General features: G+C 32.0%; 2 protein-coding genes and 1 pseudogene across 2 annotated transcripts; 1 reads left to right on the top strand and 2 right to left on the bottom strand.

The window, feature by feature from the left end:
• Window positions 1-4,197: 4,197 nt before the first annotated feature.
• Window positions 4,198-5,644, bottom strand: LOC106421611 (NADH dehydrogenase [ubiquinone] 1 beta subcomplex subunit 7-like). The gene is made up of 2 exons (XM_048743824.1): window positions 5,246-5,644; window positions 4,198-4,431 (listed from the first exon to the last, which is right to left on the bottom strand). The coding sequence occupies exon 1, from the start codon at window positions 5,642-5,644 to the stop codon at window positions 5,261-5,263; it is 384 nt and encodes a 127-aa protein (XP_048599781.1). The 3' UTR covers window positions 4,198-4,431; window positions 5,246-5,260.
• Window positions 5,645-9,016: 3,372 nt separating this feature from the next.
• Window positions 9,017-11,734, bottom strand: LOC125579911 (annotated as a pseudogene).
• Window positions 11,735-14,962: 3,228 nt separating this feature from the next.
• Window positions 14,963-17,716, top strand: LOC125579908 (glutamate decarboxylase 4). The gene is made up of 6 exons (XM_048743816.1): window positions 14,963-15,204; window positions 15,587-15,992; window positions 16,226-16,440; window positions 16,528-16,781; window positions 16,890-16,942; window positions 17,074-17,716. Exons 1-6 carry the CDS (start codon window positions 15,119-15,121, stop codon window positions 17,539-17,541), a joined length of 1,482 nt encoding a protein of 493 aa, XP_048599773.1. The 5' UTR covers window positions 14,963-15,118; the 3' UTR covers window positions 17,542-17,716.
• Window positions 17,717-22,926: the final 5,210 nt, after the last annotated feature.

The raw sequence follows: 22,926 nt of genomic DNA, 5'->3' as shown, positions 1-22,926 counted from the left end.
GGTGTTTTCACATCTTCAGCAAAGGTCACCCAAGAAATAAGCTAAAGTAATCTACAAATTCCAAATGCATTTTCCACAACTAGATATAACTGTAACAAAAAACTCATTTTTAAGAGCATGATATTCATAAACAAATATTGGTTGTGTGATGTTTTTATACATATATTTAACTTTTGCTAATTGTAAAAATAAGTTTAAAAACTGATGGATAAAGTAAATAAATTTTAAATTTCTTCATATTTGCTAATATTGTTTCTTCTAAAAACACACATAAATAGTTTTGAAATCATTAAAATATATATTATTGTACAAAATTCGGCGCGCAAAAATAAAAGATAATGTAACCCAATTAGATTTTGGATTGCAAAACGATGACAATCATATTCTTTTTTTTTTTTTTTTTTTTTTTAGTTTTTGGGTTATTTGGGGATGTGCAAATCTCACCAAAGTATATATAGATTTAGGTCATTTGACAACTGTAAATATTATTATTTTTCTATTGGGTCAATTTTCTTATCACCCATTGATTGAATTCAATCATAGCACTTGCAAAAACAAGGCAAATTCTATACCAAATAGTAGTGTGAAAGGTGTAATCCATAAAACACCTAGAGAGAACGGAGAAGAATTAAGCTTTCACACTTATAATAACACAAGAACAAAAGTGAAAGAGTTGTTTAAAAGTGTGATTTGAGAATGGATGGGCCACAACTAATATACAAATTAGAAAGGCAAGTAATAAATAATATAATATACAAAATCATACATGGATAGATATAGACATGCCTGGTTATGTGAAAAGGTTTAAGAGTAGTGAGTGCATAATTATTGGAAGTATACCAAACAACTCCTGACTTTTCATCGTTAAGAATTGGAATTAGGTTTGATATTGTTCTCTTTTTTTTTGACAAGGTTTGATATTGTTTTTTTTTTGGTAAAAAGGTTTGATATTGTTTTCTTAGCATAACCTCTTTTATTCTCATTCGATGTTAAATTTTTTTTCTTTATGCTCCCGTAACGTGTTGATGTGGTGGTACATATCGTATGCATACATGTGGGTCAAATTGTAGAATGTTATGTGATATAGGGGTTTGGCTCAAAATATTGAAAATATAATATTTTAACTAAATAATTTAACTCTGTGAAATGTGGAATCTATCGATTTACATGTAACAGTAAATAAAAAAAACAATATAACAGTTTATGTAGCCATATCGGAGGAAAATACGTTTTTCTATGTTTTTTTTATTTTTTTGCACATGGAACATAGATGATTAACTAAGAACGTGAATAATACGTTTCTTCTCTCAAATTCGTTGATGTGTGTTGAAAATGTTAGCCAACATGTCATTATCGGTGAGGATACTCTAAATCAAAACAGTCGGTTGCGAAAACTATTTTAAGCTGTCAAAACGTCTTCATATACTCCATAACCTATTCATTATCAAAATCCAAAAAGTAAAACGGTGAAATTGTTAAAATGAATTAGATCCTACTATATAAAAAGTACTAATTTAGAGTTCAATTAGAGATGCCACATAGGATGAAATATTTCCATCCAATCATACCTCCACGTCATTACGAATTTAACAACCCTAATAATAATACTAATATTAATCCTTTAGCCCAACACTAGCATAACCCAATAACGTTTAAACAAATCTTTGAAATCTGTTTTGATAACAAGATTGCCCGTCTTCTTTGGATTTCATGGATTCAAATTTATAATGTGTCTTAATAATCAATAAGACCATTGAATATAGATCCATGGATATAGATTAAAAATGTTTATGTTTGGAATTATATACCGTGTAACACACATGTATTGCAGCCACCGACGAAGCAAACAATTGTTTTTAAAAAGCACTATTATTAAAAAAATATGTATGAACTGTACAATAAATAATACATATATGAACCGGAAAATCTATAGTGGTAAAAATCACTATTTGTTTTACTAATTCAAGTCAATACTATTAAGTTAGGAACATGTCCAATTAATAAAGGTTGTGTCCAACTTAAAGAAAACTAATTACATTTAGAAACTACATTTATATTCTATATATTTTGTAACCCCTGCAAATATATATTTTTATATTAGTCTAAAATATGCCAACAAATTTAACTCTTATCTAATGCATAAAAATATAAAGATGATGTTGTGAGATAAGAATGTACACACAAAATTTTAAATAAAAGAATTGAAAAATTATATAATTTTTTTAAAAATATTTTATATAATAACTTAATAATATAAATCATAATCAAAAATACTATTCGTATCACATTTTTATTAACCAAAAAAACTCGTGCTTTCGAAGCGCGGATCAAAATGTAGACTAATATAGCTCCTAATATTTATTTAAAAATTAAATTTCTCAAAAAAAAAGATTAAAGACAGCTATCAAGTCTGTTTAAAAAATATAGTGGTTTGTTCTTGCACCAGAATTTTGGTTATGCAATTCAAAACCTATTATGTTGTTTTGTTACTTTTCTCCTTAAAACAGAAACAAAGAGTAATGAACAAAGACAAATTATGAACTCTTATTATCGGATTGTTTGTTTTTTTTTTTTTCTCGCTTCAATTTGATGACTATAACTAATTATTTCAATTCACACAAGACTTTCAAATTTTAAACGTATCACATTAAATATAAAATCTTCAACAGATTATAATACCGAAATGTTCTTCTCGATAGACAATAATATCAGAAAGGCAAGTAGCACATCTCCTGCCACAATCACCGGCAGCACTAAAAGTTCAAAAAATCCTTTGTCTCATCAATACAAATCAATAAAATATACGAATAAATTCAGTAACATTGCATATTTGATACAAACCGGTTAACAACCTCAGCTCCACATAACATTCACATCATCTTCCACTCAGAAATTTGCAACGAGAAGAAAGGCGGAGACAACCATTACGTGTAAGTTACTCAATCAGTGGATTTCCACATTTCAAGATCTCTCTCTTTCGCTGACTCATTTTCTAATTCTTTCTTTCGTCAAAGGGTCGTTTTCCTCAGCACGATGGTCAAATCAAACCACAATGATCCTCCACCTGCTGGAGGTAAATCAAAATTACGACTTTACCGTGCGTTTATAGACTTCTCGAACACATACGAATCCAATCACCCCTCTCTGGAATCCAAGAAATCATTTGTCCAAAATCCGGACAGAACATCTTAACTATTAAGTGCAAAATCAAGCGTAGAGATAGTTTGATTTGTTAGGTTATACTACGAAAGTAACACAACAAATCCTTAGTATTAAATTCTCGATCAATTTATCTGGTTTTTTAGTTCATAAGTTTTTTTCAAGGGGCCCTTTTTCAATATAATTCATAAAATTTCTAATTAGTTTATTAATAGAAGACCTAAACACACTTTTAAAATATTATTTCCAAATTCAAAACACAATAATGCTAAACAATATCTCAATTACGAAATATTTTTACATATTTTTAATTTTCAACACGTTAATTTAATTTCTATTACTACAGAAAATCACTATGCACAACCAAAAACATCAGCTCCCCTCTACTTTTACATCTATCAATTGACTTCCAACTTCATTTGCATAAAAAAATGAATAATCAATCTTAAAAAACTCAATGTCATATATTACTTCTTATATTTACTTTAAATCTATTTTAACAACAACCAGAAAGAGCCACAACTATAATCATAGACAAATTTTAATTTCATCCAATATCCACGCGTAGTGCGGACACGATCCTAGTAAATATAACAAACATTGGAAAAAACAGCTAAGCAAGAGTCAAACTTATAATACGAAGGTGGGAATAATTGAGAGTGTGTAGCCTTGTTCGCCCCAAAACCGCAGTGATAGTGATCGGAGACTCAAAGATAGCCGTCACCTCTCCTTCATCTCTTTCTATAGTTTTTGTCACTTTTTTGTTACTACAACTCAAACTTATTGATTCTGAAACGCCGAAAATAACAAAGACACCACATGCAGCCTTTTTTCGAAATAGCGACAATTGCCAGCATCTTCACCCTCAATTTAATGAATTGTTGGCGTTTTGTTTTTGAACCCGGCCTATATATCAGAATTATTGTCTTTAATCGTTGCTAATTTAAGACATACAGTCAAAATACTGTATTTCAATAATTTCGTTAGATGGGTCCATTCATCGTAAATGATATGATTATATAAATAATTCAAGTGATATGTGGACTTTTAAAAAAGAGGTAGAAACGTTTTCAACTCATAAGTTCTTTTTTTTTGTCTCTCAAAGTATTAAAGAAAGTAAACTAAACCAGAGATGTGTTTACATCTTATTTTCAATGGGAGAGAGCCTTAGAACATACATATCTGAAAATGTAGAACCAAATGTTTCATCAGCAACAAGAAGAATATATTGAAAACCAGAGCCCCCACCTTCTTCACAGTTCCAGAGAATCCCTGTCCAAATAAATTTCAGAGTAAGAATAAGAACTCAGAAGAATGGATAAAAAGCATCAGGTGAAACAAAATCATTGAAATGTTAGAGAATCTTAGACCAAATATATAGGGGTCTGTCTTTAGAGCAGAGAAACTCATGAAAAAGGAAATAAAGAACCACACAATATGTAAGAGTAGTACTCAATGGCAAGTAAGAAGGAGAAAAAGAGATATCAGGAGAATCTTTCTGTAGCTGTTGTGACATATATACTAATATGAAATATATAGTATATTCCACCAAATCAAGAAGTGTAACTCTGTAGTTCGTGGCTGTAACTTCATAATGCTTCTTAAGGTTTTAAACAAAGTGACTGTAGACATAAAACAAACAAGTTCACACATTGATCAAGTATTAAGAACTTGTAAGCGTACAAGTCAGAGAACAAAAATCAAATCTAGAAACAATTGGGCTATGCCCTGTTTACTTTAAGACTAACATATGAAGCTTTTGAGTGATCAAGATTGACGAATGAATGAATGAAAATTGAGACTGCGTCATGTTAACTTTAAGACTTATCATATGAAGCTTTTTGAGTGATCAAGATTGACGAATGAATGAAAGTTGGGCTGCCTTGTTAACTTTGAGACTAATATATGAAGCTTTTGGGTGTTAAGATTAATGAATGAATAAAATTAAGTTGTGTACTGTTTAACTTCTAACAATAAATGAATCTCATGTTCGTTTAGCGACATGAAACTGCAATTGTGATCCAATCCAATTACCCAGCCGGTTTACGCTAAACCAAAACCCTAATTCCAACGGTACTAGACTAACCGATGAATCGAGAGGCTAAGCGTTAGCGGTCTTAGGGATCAGAGGGACACCGTTCCCTTGTAGTTTATTCTGTTTAGCTTTGGCTTCTTCCTCGCGGATCTTCTGCATCGCGAGCATTCGCTCCATGACGAGCTCGTACTCGCACTTCTCGTAGACGTGACGCTCGTCCTCGCATTTCCATGGGAGGAAGAGCTCGGCCTGGCGACATTTGTTGAGCGGAATCAGGAGATGAGCGCACTGGTCTCTGTAACCGAGAGGTACTTTAGCTGCGACCATCTCTTCCTGCGTTGCGATCATCTTCTTCGATGAACCAGGAACCTCCATTCTCCTCGAATAACAGTCGCGATTCCTTTCCTTATTTTTTTCTCTTGGCGTCTCCGATGTGCTTGACCCGGACATAATCAGATTCTTCGTTCCGGGTCATATTGTGCCTGTTGAATTACAAAGCCCAAGTTTAAACCGCGATACGTTGAACGAGGACCGAAAACAGAACTGGAACCTAAGTACCTAACAAAAAAATCCGATGTCCTACATGAGAAAATAACTAGATTAACACAGAAAAGTTGCTATATTACTAGAGTATTATAGAAAAGTTTTTAATCACTAGAATGTTTTTAGTCCCTAGTAAATCACACAAAAGACTCTTGCTTAACTTTTTTTAGTTAAGAATAATTTTAATTATCAATACCACATCACTAAATTTGTAATCCTCCTCATCAAAACAGTGATCAAAAGAGAGAGGTTAATCAATCGACGTCTTAGTCTTAATTCAAACACCACAACTTCCTTTGTTCTCTTGTTTAAACCGTAACACATTATTTTTTATCGTTTTTTTTTTGTTACATTCGAACCTGCTTTATCCGATATTGTCTTCGTCGTCTTCGTCGAAATCGTATTCTTCTTCTCGGAAATCGTCTTGTTCGCAATCTCCCAAAATCGTCTTCTCCGGTATGGTGTCACTAAGTTTGATTTATGATGTTGATGTGTTCTATTTATGTTGTGTCTGAGTTTGATTTTCATTGCGACTGAGTTATATATTATGTTCTGACTGAGTTAGTGTTCCATTTGCGGCTGAGTTAGATTATATGTTTTGGCGGAGATAGTTTTCAATTGCGGCTGATTTATAATCTATTTCGGCTAAGTTATATATGTTTTTATTATTAGATGGATGTTCCTGAAGATCAAGCACGGGATTACCTTCCAAACTTTACGCATAAGAGGCTTCCAATCTAGAAAATAAAGAGATTAATCACAGTTGCCATATGGGAGAGTTCCCTAACGTCAGAGAAGCAATAGGACATGATGCGTGGGATCACCTGAAGGAGTTTCCCGTTGGAATGATTGCTAAGCTAGATAGCAAATTTGTGTGGTTTTGTAGGACTGTACACTATCTACTATGTAGGCAGCTGCGAGTATATAAGAAGGAGATTTGGAGCCTCGTTGTTGATCAACTTATGAGGTTTAGCTTAAACGAATTCGGTGCGATCACTGGGTTAAATACATGTCCACTACCGATAGAAAGTTTTAAACCTCACCAATACAAAACATTCTGGAAGGAGTTGAATGTGCCACATGGGGTGGGACCGAAGTTAGATGAACTGAGGCTAGCATTAGAGGTCTATCGGCCCTTGAGTTTTGAAAAGCGTAAATGGTTAGGGCTATTAGTTTTTCAAGCTATGGGACTTTATGCTTTGCATCACAATTTTTGGATACCATTTGAATGTGCAAAAATAGTATTCGATGATGAAGCAATGAGGTCGTATCCATGGGGTCCGACTGCATATGAAGTGCTTGTTGATTCTATTAAGATATTGCATCCACAAGGATGGTCATACACCATAAACGGCCTGAAAGATGTGTTGCAAGTTTGGGCGTATGAATATGTGACTTGTTTTGGAGAGCGTTTTGGGAGAGTTGTCGATGAACAAGAAATTATGCTTTTTGATGGGGTGGAAAGCGCATACGTGCAAGTTTTGCTACTATTATATCTGAGGAAATCAGAGATCGTGACGAGGTAGGTATCGATGGATGAGTTTTTATTTATATTGTGGTTGAGTTATGAGTTACTGGTGACTAAGTTATAATTTATTGATAGTTGAATTATGAGATTTTGATGACTGAGTTATTAGTTATTCTTGACTAAGTTATGAGGTTTGGTGACTGAGTTATTAATGGCTGAGTTATTAGTTACTTTTGTATGTGCGCATGAGGAAAATGGTTATGAAGAAGTCTCTACAAGATCTGTTTCATCAGTGGCCGGTTGAAGCAGATGACCCACAACTTGTGAACTTTATAACATATATACATGCTGGTAGGTTTGTTAGAAGATTTTGAGATGTGCAGAGGAATGAGAACAAGAACAACAGAACGAAGGCTGAAGTTTCGTCAGCGGCGGAACCACCAACAAAAAAGCAGAAAAAGATAAGAAAGACAAGGAAGTTGTTGATGTAGAGATAAAATGTTTCCTAAAATCTAGGTAAATATCTTATTATATAAAATTTTGTTCTTAAAAATTGCTAATAAACATGATTGTGACACATGACAATAAATACTACATGTGTTAAAAATATTGATCATAAATATATATTTATTTAATAAAAATTATTTGATAGTAATTTCTTTTTTGAAAATCCTCAACATATAAGAATTGTAAAAGCAATTTTAATGTAATTGCACCAAAGAAAGATCAATATAAATTAAAGGAACATCAAATCGTACTGATAACGTATTATAAGTAGAAAAGAGAAAAAGAGGAATTGGTGTATCTTATTTCATGAGTAATGAGTTCTTTATACATGATTACAATAGTTTGGGTACCAAGTAGAACTTGGAGAATAAGTATACTTGATAATCAAGTAAATCTAGTACTTTTTATAAGAGACATCACATAATATTCATAATATTTCTCCTTGATGTCCATTATACCATGCTTTCAAAATGCCGTAGATGCTGCCTAACTAAAAAACTCCCTAGAAAAATCCAATGGGAAAAAATATGGTTAAAGAAAAAAGAGTGCATCGCGTAATAACTTCTACTCATGTGTAACATACGTCGAGATCTTAGAGACAAAGTATTCTGATAAGATGAATTAGTTTCTTGGAAGTAGCAGTGGGTAACACCTTCGTGAATAAATCAGCTAAACTGTCACTTGAATAGAACATTGACATCGCCATTCTTCGATAGTGCTTGAGTCTTGAATTGATAATTTTCTTTTTTATCTCAAAAACTTTAGAACAGTGATAGACTTTCATCTCTCAAATTGTAACATTCTCTTTTAAGTGTCTATCTTTTGTGTGTTCTTTGTTGCATCGTTAAAACTTTGACATAGAAAAATTTTATGGGATAAAAACCATGATAAGAAAAAAGAATACAACCACACTTACTATCATATTTCTTCTCTTGGAAACAATTTTTTTCAGGATATGCATTTCAATCAAATAAATTTTGAGAATTGAGCTTAACAGAATAAACTCTATTTACTTCTATTACGATATATATAGTGCCTGTAGACTTCTTAGACACGGCTGTGAAATTATTTAGACTACAAGTCAGCCAAATTTATCCAAACCAAACCAAACCAAATTTCATAAATAGCAAAGAATTTCTATATGTCTAGAATCAGAAAAACTGAAAAAACTTGAACTTGAACCGAAACCGAATCGAAAACCAAACGCCAAGAAGATAAACTACGACGATTTATATAATGCACATCATTCTATCTAAAACATATCTAAGAAACATCAGTGTTTCTTCTTTAACAAGTTTTCTTGATAGTACAAACAAGATCCTCCATGGCATTAACAAATGACGAAATAAGTTTTACATACTTCAGGTGTGGAACCAAGAAGAAGAATGAAATAAAACCTCACTAAACCTTCTTCTGCGTGTATCTAACAGAGAAGAGGACAAAAACTGGAATGTTCACAGACCCAAGACAGACCAAAAGCCAAAAGAAGTAATCAAGATGTCCGTTGTTAAGGTTGTCTGAAGGAATCCAACCATCATCTTTCCCGCTCAAACACGCCACAGCCGTAACAATCATCGAACTCAAGTAGTTTCCAAGCGTAGTAGTAAGAAGTGCCCAAGCATTACACAAACTTCTCATTGTATCTGGAGACTGCTCATAGAAAAACTGAATCCGACCAACGAAGAAAAAAACACCAGCAGTCCCCATAAGAAAGTACTTGCCAGAAGATTGTCATATCTCCACTTTCTCGAGCTAAACGTAACCGAACCGTCTCAACTACAGCTGCAACTGCTAAGCTCAAGACAGAGACGAACAGTCCAATCCCCATGCGTTGTAGGTCAGTGAAGCCTTTAGCTAAGCCTGTGAACCTTCTCACAAAGGGAACGATGAGTCTATCATAGATTGGAACGGTTATGAGAACACTTGCAGTGTCGAACATGCCTAGAGTAGCTGGAGGGATCTCAAATGAGCCTATGGTTCGTTGCATGGACCGTCCTTGTTGGACATAAAGAGTGTAGATCTGTGAGTGGAGGACTGAGAAGATGATCCCTGAGGCCCAAATAGGGAACAAACGTAATATAATCTTAACCTCTTCGACTTGAGTCACAGTACATAGCTTCCACGGGTCGTGAATGGTGTCTTCTTCTGAGATCATTGCGGCTTTGTCAAGAAACTTGTAACCGTCCGTTACTTCGGACAGAGGTGTGTGGTTTTCTTCAGGGAGCCTTAGGTTCATGTTACGGTATGCGGCTACAAGAACTTGGCAAGCTCTAGTAATGGGACTGCCTCTAGGTTTCTGAAACCTATAAAGAGGAGTGCCGAAGAAGAAACTAGCTGTAGCGAGTCCCATGAACACGGTTGGTATCATGAACCCTAGCTCCCACCCACAATTCTCTTGAACCCATACTAGAAGAGTAGATGAGACAAACGCACCAACGTTGATTGAGAAGTAGAACCAGTTGAAGAAAGAAGCTTTTCTGTCTCGTTCATTTGGATCGGTCTGGTCAAACTGATCAGCACCAAAGGAGGAGACACATGGTTTGATTCCTCCAGTACCAAGAGCGATAAGGTAAAGCCCTGAAAATAAAACTGCTTGCTGAGAGGTTGACAGATGGAACCTATACATTCTGCTGGCTTCAGACCCGGAATTGAAGCTGAGAGTGTCAGTGCGACCATTCCCTGAAACAGATAAGAAGTAACATCATCAACCAAATGAATATAACCAGCATAGTTTGATAAGAAAAGATGCTGTGAGACTGTTCTTCATTGTTCAAAAATTCACCAAACCATAGAAATAGACTATTAGTGACCGCAAGATTTTGGGAGCTATAGAAAATTTAATAAAAGAAATTAACAGTTTAGAAGCTATATGTTATTTATATTAACTCTTAAAATTTTAGGTATCACAGATAAAATGTTTCACTTGTATATGTCTAGGACCGGCCTTGGCTATCTATCAACTCTTAGCCAAATATCCATCCAAGCCCTCAGTAACCCTTTAACCAAATCTCTACAATAAGTCATATGGTACCCAAAGCTTGAGTAGATGAACCTATTTTAAGTAAGCATACGTATCTTGGTTTATCAAAATGTTCAGCTCATTTCTTGCAAACCCTTTTAACTAAAGCAAGGTTTTTTTCTCTATAAAAATGCTTACGATGAAATAAATGGCAGAGAAACAAGCAATTGTCAAATATCTTCCCCAATAAGCATCAGCTATTAGAGCTCCAAGTAGAGGAGTGATATAACATGTGCCTTGCCATGTCATGACGTGTCTAGCTGCAGAAACATTGGTCTCGTGCAATTCATTTGTGAAGTAAGTGATTAGATTCTTGGCAATGCCATAATAAGCTAACCGTTCACAGCATTCATTGGCTGCACATCAAAGCATACTGGTTCTTGAAAGTTACAGACAGGACATTAGGAGGACCATAAGTATTAGAATTGATTTATACCAAAAATGAATGGGCAAGCTTTCCAATTTCCTGTTTTCTGCTTCAATGGTGGGTTTCCATTAATGTCTACTGACCCATCTTCAGCATACAGTTTCACTTCTTCCTGGAAAATAAAGAAATCAGACATGGATCTTCTTCAGAGACTTATGAAACGGTCACAAATATTACATAGACCCATGAGGCTGAACCTGTAAAAGAGATTGTTCAGCTTCAAGGAGTGACGTTTCTTCATCAATCGAACCCATCTCTTTACTTTCTACTCAATATAACAAACTTCATTCAAAGCTAACTTAAGCTTCTCGACTAAAAAAATATTCTCGCACTGAACAAGTTGTTGCGTGAGTGGGTCACTCACTAGTCACCACAGAACCATATTCTTTCTAAAAGAATATATTCTAAGGGAATCTAAACCAAATAAACCACGTTTTGAAAGTATAAGCAGATACGATTAGATTTGATTTTGTTGAACCAGTATGGTTGCATCTTTTGGGCTTCAATATTAATGAGTTTCTTAATTATCTTTACTGGCCCATTGTAACAAGAAATTTCAAAAGTTCAACTTATATAACACATATACATCACGTAAAGATGCAAGGCATGTAAAGTCAAAACAAACATACATTTTTAATTTTTTATAACGTCCGATATCATCATTAAGTACCATACTTCAACTTTATTTCTGGAGGATAGTGTATAAATTGGACGAGTTCTTAGAAAAACAAACGGAATGCCTTTTTCAGAATATCGTGTACACTTGCATTGCATGCCATTGATTAAAGCAAAGTCAGAACTTGGAAAAGGCAAACTGGTAAGCCGTAACTGCCGTCTGCCGGTATAAGGCTTATTCGTCTATTGGCGTCTCCTTTTGCAAATTCCCATTGACTGAAGCATTGAGAGTTACTTGCTGGCTCGACTTTTTCTTAATTATTCTCGTCTGCCAGTTATACCGTTTGTACCGCCTACCGCCCCGTAATATTACGTATATGTACCATTCAAAAACAACTTTGATAAAAACACAATTGGACGAGTTAAACAAAATAATCATTTTGTTCCTTCAAACACAAAAAAAAAAAAAAAAAATTATAGGTTTGCACGAAATGTACATGTCCTGGGGGAAATACATGGCAGTGAATTGTTACAGAAAGAAAACTTGAAAATAAACATGGAGTAATATCTTTATTGACTAAAATATCGATAGCAAATACAATAATTAAGATATAACTAGTTAATCTATAAATCTTAACTAAATCTATAAATTGATAGCCATGATCTTGTAATTTCTATTGAGTATTTTGTTTTTACTCTCAGTGTTGTATTATGTTCTAATTCTAAAAATTATAAGTTTGATAATCAAAATTTTCTGCTTATTTTCATTTTTAAAAAAAAATTAGGATAATCATATCTTGATCAAATAAAACCATTAATTACAGGAATTTCGTGATAAAGTCATTATAGATTTTATTTGATAAAACCATTATAGATGTGATAAATTTGTTTCAGATACACCTATATAGCTAGGATACCATCATTGGATAGTTCTAAAATCTTATATTGGTCTTTCTATTTTTTTTAGGATATTGGTTTTTATTTAAAGGATTTGTTTATCATATATTAGATTTTATTTCATAAAATTTAATGATTTTTTTTTTGACAATTTCGCTTAATAAACAAAGTGTTAAAAGTTGTACATATATTTGTTGGAAATATGGTTTTGATTAATATAAGGGTAAGAAAAAATTAGCCCACTGTTGTTAAGTATTCAAAATCAAAAGGTTTTAAAGATCTTAATGTCCAAGACGTTTAGAAAACAACGTTGAATTATATAGTACTCCCTTGTTCCTTAAACTTAAATGTTTGTAAAATTATTTCAAGAACATGTTTTACGTTTTTAGGTATGTTTTATTAGTTGATGATACAAACTTTTTTAAAAATTATACTTCTTAAATCCTATTGATCTAAAATTATTAAAAATTGGTAAACACAAAAAATAATGGGAAAATTTCATAAAAATGTTCCAACTAAAGTTCGTTAAGCTTTTTAATACCTAAACTGTTTCGCTACCCACTTTAATACTTTAACTAATTATTATACTTATTTTAATAGATAAACTTTTAAAATGGAGCTGATTTTAATACTCAAACTGTGTTTATTTTAATCAAAGATATTAATAAAATTTAAATAAAATTTTAAAAATCTCTAAAATTCACAAAACAACCTTAATAATACTCAAACTGTGTATATAATCTTCTATTGTGTAATATAAGTTTTAAGTTTTAAATATCAAATTTAGTTTGTTTTTGGAATAGAAAAAAATATTTACTTTCCTTCAAAATAAGTTTTTCTAATTTTTTTCCATAATTTAGTTACTTTCTTTCCTTTAACTTAAAATAAAATTAGAAAAAAATTTAATTTGTTTTAGATTTTGAAAATTTTAAAAATTTTGTTTAAAATTTATTAATAAAAAATTAGATATTAAAATGGGTACAGTTTTAGAAGTTTGTGTATTAAATTGAGCAATATGATTAGTTAAGTTATTAACTTGGGTAGTGAAAAAAATTTGATATTAAAAAGCTTAACGGAATTTAGTTGGAGTATTTTTATTGAATTATTGCTAAATCAAGATTTATAATATTTTTTAAGGTATATAAAAACATATAAACTTACATCATTTAGAAACGGAGCGAGCATTAATTTTTACTTTTCAACATAGTTAATTAAACTAAACTCAGGGTAGTCTAAACCTGTGGGAGGCTTGATTAATCGCCCAACTCTGTTTGTTTTATGAACTTTAACTTTGTTTGACAACAATGAAAACACCACGAAAAAACTATTCAATCGTGTTGAAAAAAAACAATGAAAATCAAAAAAATTCCAAATCAATTATTTTTCAGCGTGATGTTGACTTTTAAACAAAGGAAACGACAGTTTTCCAAGACCTCTGATTCCAATTGGCAATTAGGTTCTTTTTTTCTCAGTTAGGTCTTCGTCAAACGATAATCAAATCAAAACCAAGTAATTTTTTTTAGAATTAAATCAAAACCAAGTATTGATCGTATGAATTGATTTTTTTTTTTGCGTGTATAAACAAGGTATCTAATCTTTTTTTCACACTGTAGTGACAAATGACAATTTTAATTCGGATAAACCGACCTGATCCGATTAAAAAAAATATTTGGTGTTTAATATGCAACTTAAAATTATAATTTTATTATTTTTCTCCAACCACATTTTTGTTACTTAATTCGCCTTCCTCTTATTTGTTGCATGTGAAAAAAAAAACAGGCAGCTATTTTTTTAAGTTCGAATAGTTCAAATTGACAATATTAAAATACGCATATAATGTTTGTTTATTCGAGACATAAATAATGTAATATTCCTAAAATTTCTACCATTCACTGGTGTCGATAAAATAAATTATTTTATTTGATCTTTCACGTTGTCATCGATTATAAACCGTAAAAACTAAAGTTGAAAACATGGGATACGGACTACTTGGCATGACATTAAGAGAATTTTTATCAAAAGAAAAAAAAAAGACATTAAGAGAATTATTCTACCATCTAAGATGTTCAGGATTTACCAATCAAAGGATGATGGTAGATTGGAGTTTGTTTTTAATTTTAATCGTCAAGTTATTAAATTTAAAAATTTCTGGTGTAATCATTGATCATTCGTTAGTCTTGATATTATACTAATGAAAAGTCATTGGTTGGAGAAAAGTTGAAAGGAGCCCATAAACGAAGACCAGCGATGCTTCCTTCCACGTTACAAAACGAAACCAAAGAACCTTTCTCTTCACTATATAAACCATTTGCTCATCATCGTCTAACTACACAAATTCTTCAATAACAAACAATAAACATTACATATAATTTCCCTCTACTCTTCTTTTGTTCCATTCCAAACCCAGAGAAACACAAAGGTTGGAGAATTCAAGTGAATTGAAAGAAGATGGTTTTGTCTAAGACAGCTTCGGAATCTGATGTTTCAATCCATTCAACTTTTGCTTCTCGTTACGTCCGTACCTCTCTGCCACGGTAACAAACCTTTATCATTTAAACACAATTCTTTTCTGTCTGATGTTTTACTTTATTGAAGATTGAATAAAAACTAGCACCAACATTTCACCTCATGACTTGTTTGTCTGATGCTCGAACGTTTCACCTTCAATTATTTACTATTCTGTCTCACATCTCGTTTGCATTGTTAGCATATACTATATTGTTTTTATACGAGGGCTTTTACGTTTTTTCTTGCAAATTTCAAGACTTTTTTTTAAAGCTAACATGTTTTAAGACTTTAGTTTTTTCTTAGCTCTAGGATTTTGAAGGTCCTGGCTAAAGCATTTTTTATTATACGCGTTAATTTGATTTTGTAGGTTTATTTTGCGTAATATTAACGTGATATTTTCATGATCAGATTTGAGATGCCTGAGAACTCGATCCCAAAGGAAGCAGCGTACCAAATCATCAACGACGAGCTAATGCTCGACGGTAACCCTAGGCTTAACCTAGCCTCATTCGTGACCACGTGGATGGAGCCAGAGTGTGACAAGCTCATGATGGAATCCATCAACAAGAACTACGTCGACATGGATGAGTACCCTGTCACCACCGAGCTTCAGAACCGATGCGTCAACATGATCGCGCGTCTCTTCAACGCACCGCTCGGTGACGGTGAGGCTGCGATTGGCGTCGGCACCGTGGGATCATCGGAGGCGATTATGTTGGCTGGTTTGGCCTTTAAGAGACAATGGCAGAATAAGCGTAAGGCTCAAGGGCTTCCTTATGATAAGCCCAATATCGTAACTGGAGCTAATGTTCAGGTAAACCAACATAACAAACAAAAATGCAAAATACTAAACCAGTTTGGCTCTGTATTTCTCTAAACCGAAATTTTGAAACTAGGCCAAAAATTATATAGTTGAGCTTTGTTTAAGGTTTTCTCAATGGTCAACCAAAAAAACTTAAACGTTAGACCACAGAATTGAAATTATTAATTAAAAGATAGTTTCACCGATTTAAGCCCATGTTTTACTGAAATTACGGTTTAATACAGGTTTGCTGGGAGAAGTTCGCAAGGTATTTCGAGGTGGAGCTTAAAGAAGTGAAGCTAAGAGAAGGATACTACGTGATGGACCCTGAGAAGGCGGTCGAATTGGTAGACGAGAACACAATCTGTGTTGCAGCCATTCTCGGTTCAACGTTAACCGGAGAGTTCGAAGACGTTAAGCTCCTTAACGACCTCCTAGTCGATAAAAACAAGCAAACCGGGTAAGTAAAATATACAGAAAGCCTAATAATCAATCAAATTAACCGGTTCGGGTCCGGTTTAACATATTTTGGAGACGCAATTGGCAGATGGGATACGGGGATCCATGTGGATGCAGCGAGTGGTGGGTTTATTGCTCCTTTCTTGTATCCAGAGCTGGAGTGGGATTTCCGGTTACCATTGGTTAAGAGCATAAATGTGAGTGGTCACAAATACGGTTTGGTTTACGCTGGAATCGGTTGGGTTGTATGGAGAACCAAATCCGATTTGCCTGATGAACTTATCTTCCATATCAATTATCTTGGCGCTGACCAACCGACCTTCACTCTCAACTTCTCCAAAGGTAACATATTACATTTACCATTTCTAAATGTTTATCAAAAACATATATTATATTGTATATACACATATGGAAATGTTTTATAAATTAATGCTTGTGTTTATAAACCAGGTTCAAGTCAAGTGATTGCTCAGTACTACCAGCTGATTCGTCTTGGATTCGAGGTAAGTACTATTGAATATGATTAGACCGAATGTTAAACTGTGTAACTTCATATATATTATGATACTAGTTTTTGTGCAACATATATTATGATACTATTATTCGATAATTAAAGTGTTTTTTTGGGGTTTAGGGATATCGCAACGTGATGGAAAATTGTCGTGAAAACATGATGGTCCTAAGACAAGGATTAGAGAAGACAGGACGTTTCAACATAGTCTCCAAGGAAAACGGTGTTCCATTAGTGGCGTTTTCATTAAAAGACAGTAGTCGCCACGACGAGTTCGAAGTGGCTGAGACTCTCCGTCGCTTTGGGTGGATTGTTCCGGCCTACACGATGCCCGCGGATGCTCAACATGTCACCGTCCTCCGAGTGGTGATTCGAGAAGATTTCTCTCGAACCTTAGCCGAGAGGTTGGTCGCAGACTTCGAGAAGGTGCTTCACGAGCTTGATACGCTTCCGGCAAGGGTTCACGCTAAGATGGCCAACGGAAAAGCTAACGGTGTTAAGAAGACTGAGGAGGAAACCACGAGGGAAGTTACTGCGTATTGGAAGAAGTTTGTGGAGACAAAGAAGAGTAACAAAAACAGGATTTGCTAATGAAATTTAATGAATTAATGTTCTGTTGTTTTATCCCTAATAATGCTCCCTTTGAAACCCTTTTCTCCCATGCCAGCTGCTCAGATTATTTTTGGTTTCAAATTTTCCTTTTTCATGATTTGATGTTGATGATTTATAATTTTCATGTACTTGAATAAAATAAAATAAATAAAAACTTATATTTTATGACTATATAAAAACGTTATAATTTTAAAATTACATTGAATAAATTTTAAGCTATCAAATTGTTTGAAATATAAACCAGTGAAAAAAAAAATGAAAACTCTTTAAAAAAAGAAACCAAGATCATATGTTATCTACTCTTCATTGTTTTTACATCATCGGCTAGGTCTAATGAAGGATACAAATCCAAAAATTGCCGAGCATCAACTTCATAACACTTCTCATGTACTTTATTCTATTAACTAAACCAATATATAAGTAAGATCATTATTATCAAAAGTTTCTTAAATTATATCTATATTATTAAAACTGAAGTACTTTTTGGTACTTTTTAAAAACTTAGATATTAGATTAAATAAAATTTGTTTGGAAACAAGGATAGCAGATTAAATATTTTTTTTATTTACATATTTAGTCACTATATTTCTTTCTCATTTACAGATTCTGTCGTTTGGAAACTTGGATAGCAGATTAAATGAGAATTTTTTGGAAACACGAATAGAAGATTAAATATTTCTTTTTATTTACAGATTTAGCCATTGCATTTCTTTCTTATTTACAAATCTGCAACTTAACTTAAAATCAAAAAATTAAATTAATTACAATGAATTGTTATTTCTTTTTGCTGAAAATAAAAACACAAACTGTAATATATAGTCTATATTAATCTGATACAATACAATTTTCAAGAAAACCAAATATCATAAAATTAATAATAATTCATAAAAACCTAGTGTAAAAAAATTAAATCATTTTTATATAAATAAACAAAAAAAAATCAATAGGTTAATATATGAATTTTACAATTACATCAAATTGCATCAAGTTATAAAATTATAAATATAATATTATGTACAGATAAAAAATTATTATCAAACATTTATATTATAATATAATATATTCTACTCTAAATATATTTTACAGAACATAAAAATATAAATGGACATTTTATAAAATCAATGGTTTATAAATTTACATTGAACGCAAGTTAAATTCAACACCCGCGCGGAAGCGTAGGTCAAGATTTAGTTAATATTAAATTAGAAGATATCTCTGGTTTTTCACATAGTTGATATCCATGTCCAACAAATCAACACCTTAATCATTGTTATATGATGACAGCTATCGGCTTCTGAGCGGTGTGTCTTACATACGCGACCTCGTTCTCTTTCAAACCAAATCACTTTTAAATGTTGTGAGTGGAGGCTCTCCGGTTCCCGGCAACCTCTTCGGACCGAAAGTGGTTGTCTCACCTCTCTCTTTCTTTCGGTCATCTGGTCTAATTTGTCAAAACAGTCTCGGTCTTAGCGTTTCACAGTGGTACTCTTTAGTGATGCGACTCGGGCCAAGATATTGATGACTTGGTTCGGATCTGTCCAAGAACTTTCACTCCAAGGTGGTAATGAGATAACCCTAAGATTTTTTAGACTCGTGTAGATCCAAAAGAAGGTATATTAAACCTAGTGTCCGATACTAGCGACGATTCTTCAGAAGATAGGCGATGAACCTTAAGATGTTGTTTGTGTAGAACCAACAACGAGTGTAAGGACTCAACACCTGAAATATTTCAACCCTCAATCAACAAACTTTGGTGGTAGAATGGTCACACAAGAGTTTGCGGAATAACTCCTGATTTACCGGTTTGATCTTTAGCCTCACACTAAAAATTCGAAATATTCCAAAGGAACAAAAGAACACTTTCAAACAAAAAAAAGTTTTTAATCAAAACAGGCTATTCATTTCGTTGCTCTTAGGTCTGATTATATAGGTTACAAATTGTAGAAAACAAGAATGATTGTGCTAAAAATAAGAAACATAGAAACTAGAAATTAATGATTTTTGTTGAATTTTTTTTCCCATGCACGACAAAGACTTCCTTGCTGGCTCTCTCTTGGTATACTTGATGAGAATGAATCAGAAACATTCTGATAAAGGGCCTGGTCGAATTTCAGCTTCATCCAAAACAAAGTGAATTTGTTTGAATCATTTTCTCGGCCCAAAGAAGTCTGTTTTGTGGATGCGATGAAAATAATAAGACCCAATCTTTCTTCAACGTCTTTGGACTGATAAAACACCTTTGGCCTGGAGTCAATAATGAAGCTTTTTGACTCTTGAATATGGGAAGCCGATATCACAGAGGAGTAATGAAGAGATCAACCAAAAAAAATTGGAAAGACGAAGAGGATTAGTAGGTCTTTTTACATAAAGTTTGGACCAAGGCGTGGTGGACTCATAAAAACTTGAAATAAAACATTATTATAGGTCAAAATGTCTTCGAGAAAACTTGATATCAATAACATTTTGTCATGGCTGACATGTCACCTACTGATTGGATGATTTTTTTAAATGATATGGATACTTTAGCTGATAAGTATATTTAACTTTTAGTATTGTAAGATCATGTGGTGAGGTTATTGTAAATTTTTTAATTAAAGTCATTTAGAGGATCTTACATTGTTTCAATTTTTCAAAAAAATATTTTTAAAATTCCAAAAAAGTTTAGGTATAAAATTTTACTCAATGAATGTATTTTGGAATTCAGCAAAAAAATAGGATTTGTGATCTTTTTGGAAATACATAGTATAAAATAATCTTTTTGGAAAAACATAGTATAAATAAAATAAACGCAACATAGTTTAAAAAATTATGATCGAGATAGTAATAGTTATGTTTTACTGTCAAATCGGGATGCTTGATGCATATGCCTCTTAACAGTCAAGCCTTAAAGCACAGTCGATCAGTATTTGCTCGCCGATATAAAATTCTACCATCATAATACCACTCACGTTGATAGGTTTGCGATAATTAGTTTTAAATGTACAAGAAAATTATGTCATGAATAAAAAAAAGCCAATTACTATAATATTATTTAAATATGTAAGTAATTCATCATCTAAACAGTTTATTTATCTCGTAAGAACCACTCATAATTATTCTAACAATATTCAAAACTAAAGAAACACTAACAATTTCATTTCATTACTCAATTCTATCACAACGATTGGTTTGATTGCACGACCATACTTATTCAGTTATTCTACAGTGATTACATCGCTTCGACTAGTGGAACCATTCCGAATAATTACATCAACCTATCAAATCAAATCAGATCGTTATATTAAAATGGAATTATAAAATGAAATAAAGGCATGTAATAATGGAAGAAAGTAAACGTGAAAGGACGTGACACAATCCCCACCATTGTGAAGAATGAAGAAAAAAAACAAAAGAGCATCCAAAAGAAGAACGGTTGTTCACCAAATCAGAAGCAAAGTAGAATCACGATTTAACGAATGGATTAAAAATCAAAAGGAAGTTCTCCTATACGTCCAAAGAACACAAAATTCTTCAGAGATGACTTTGTGGTTCGCAGAAGAAAAAAAAGAAGAAGAAGTAGATATTGCATGACTCATTGTTGCTGATTAAAATGGTTTTATGAGGCTATGAGCTGTGGAATACATCGCTTCTTAATTTTTTTTAACAATATTAAGGCTTAGCGCTGTCCATTACGAAATGCATTAACATTGTCTGTCAGCTATTAAATCAAAATTGTTCTAGAAACTAGAACCGGAAACCATAGTTTACGTATATATTAATTTTAAAATGTTCTTTTTATGTAAAACTTTTAAAATGTTCTTAATGTTGGTCAACCTGTTTTTAATCTTTCGAACTATTTTAATGTTGTCACCAATGTTTTATCATATAATCTTTCGATCAAAAACAATGTTTTATCATTGAACTAACAGTAACAAAACAAACACAACATCATCGTCTTCACTGAATAAACTTTGAAATGAACGTGTTTACTGTCTTATCCATTTTTCAACTGTCACCATTTAAAAAACGATCCTACATTATAAACTTTTAATGATGATCTACAATTTGCAACAACCAAATCTAATTAGTCGCTCATAGATTATCAATTCTCTAAGTACATGATATATTAAGAATATATATGCATCTATACTATTAAAAGGGAAACATTCTTAAAAAATCTACTTATACAAGGTTGTTGCACCTCTTTATTACTATTTATTAATTTGTTGGTCCTATAATAAATTAATTTAACAATACAATCAATCAAATATCCTACATTTTCTCCAAAGAAGTATAACAACCAAATTTATGTAAATAAATTTAGCATATCATTTCAAACTAATACGAAATCTTTGTTAACCCACATTAATTATATCTAACGATTCAAATGTTTTATTTTCAATGTTATATCTTTCCACCTGTGCTTTTAAAATAAAACACAATATATTTTTAACAATTCAATCATATAATGCCCTAATACTTGGATGCATGCAAAACAAACGTATCTCCTGTTTCATTTTTAGTTATTTAACTTTATAATTTATCTATAAGATATAATATGTTTCTTGCAGAAAATCTAGATTAGAAAGACATGTCTTACATAGAGTTTTCTGGAAAATAATTGTTTGTTCAGTTGATCCAAATGTGAGTATAACTGATTTTTATAGGTTGTTCCACTAAAAAAGACAAAATATTTTATTTGATACAAGATAGACGAAATATATTGATTAACCAATTTAATTTTCATCAATATAAATTACATTCTTTTAAACCAAAATAATTTATTTCCAATAAAATAAAAAGGGGAAAAATATAATATATAATATATTAAAACTATATATACAATTATATATATATGTACATTATTAATATAAACTAGATAATAACATATATATCAACACAAAAATATAGTTTATCTATAGTAAAACAAAATAGACAAAATTATAATATATTATTTTTATTGATAATATAAATAATTAAATAACAATTATTATAAAAATAACTTCCAAATCTAATATTAAAAAAATAGACAATTTTATAATATATTATCAATAAAAAAATATTGAATTATAACAGTAAATTTTATTTTTTTTTCCACAACCATTTTCTTCATTTTTTTTAAAGTTATATTGTAAAACATTATCAATTTTTTAAAAAAAATCACAAAACAAATTTATGTAACTTTAAAAAGTATATCAAAGTTCAATATATTTTTTAAATGACATGCTTTTATGTTTTTATCGGGTTTTATATGGTTATTAAATATTAGATTTTAACTATATTTGAACTAAATTATCTATGTGTCCGAAGATTTACCAGTTCAACCACGGGTTCGAGTTGGTTACAAAAACATGACTAAAAACTATTAAAACCCCTACAAATCTA

Source organism: Brassica napus, chromosome A2 (assembly GCF_020379485.1).
Source record: "Brassica napus cultivar Da-Ae chromosome A2, Da-Ae, whole genome shotgun sequence".
Taxonomy (NCBI): Eukaryota; Viridiplantae; Streptophyta; class Magnoliopsida; order Brassicales; family Brassicaceae; genus Brassica; species Brassica napus.
Note: the sequence above shows the minus strand (reverse complement) of the source record. Positions and strands in the feature narration are given on the sequence as shown.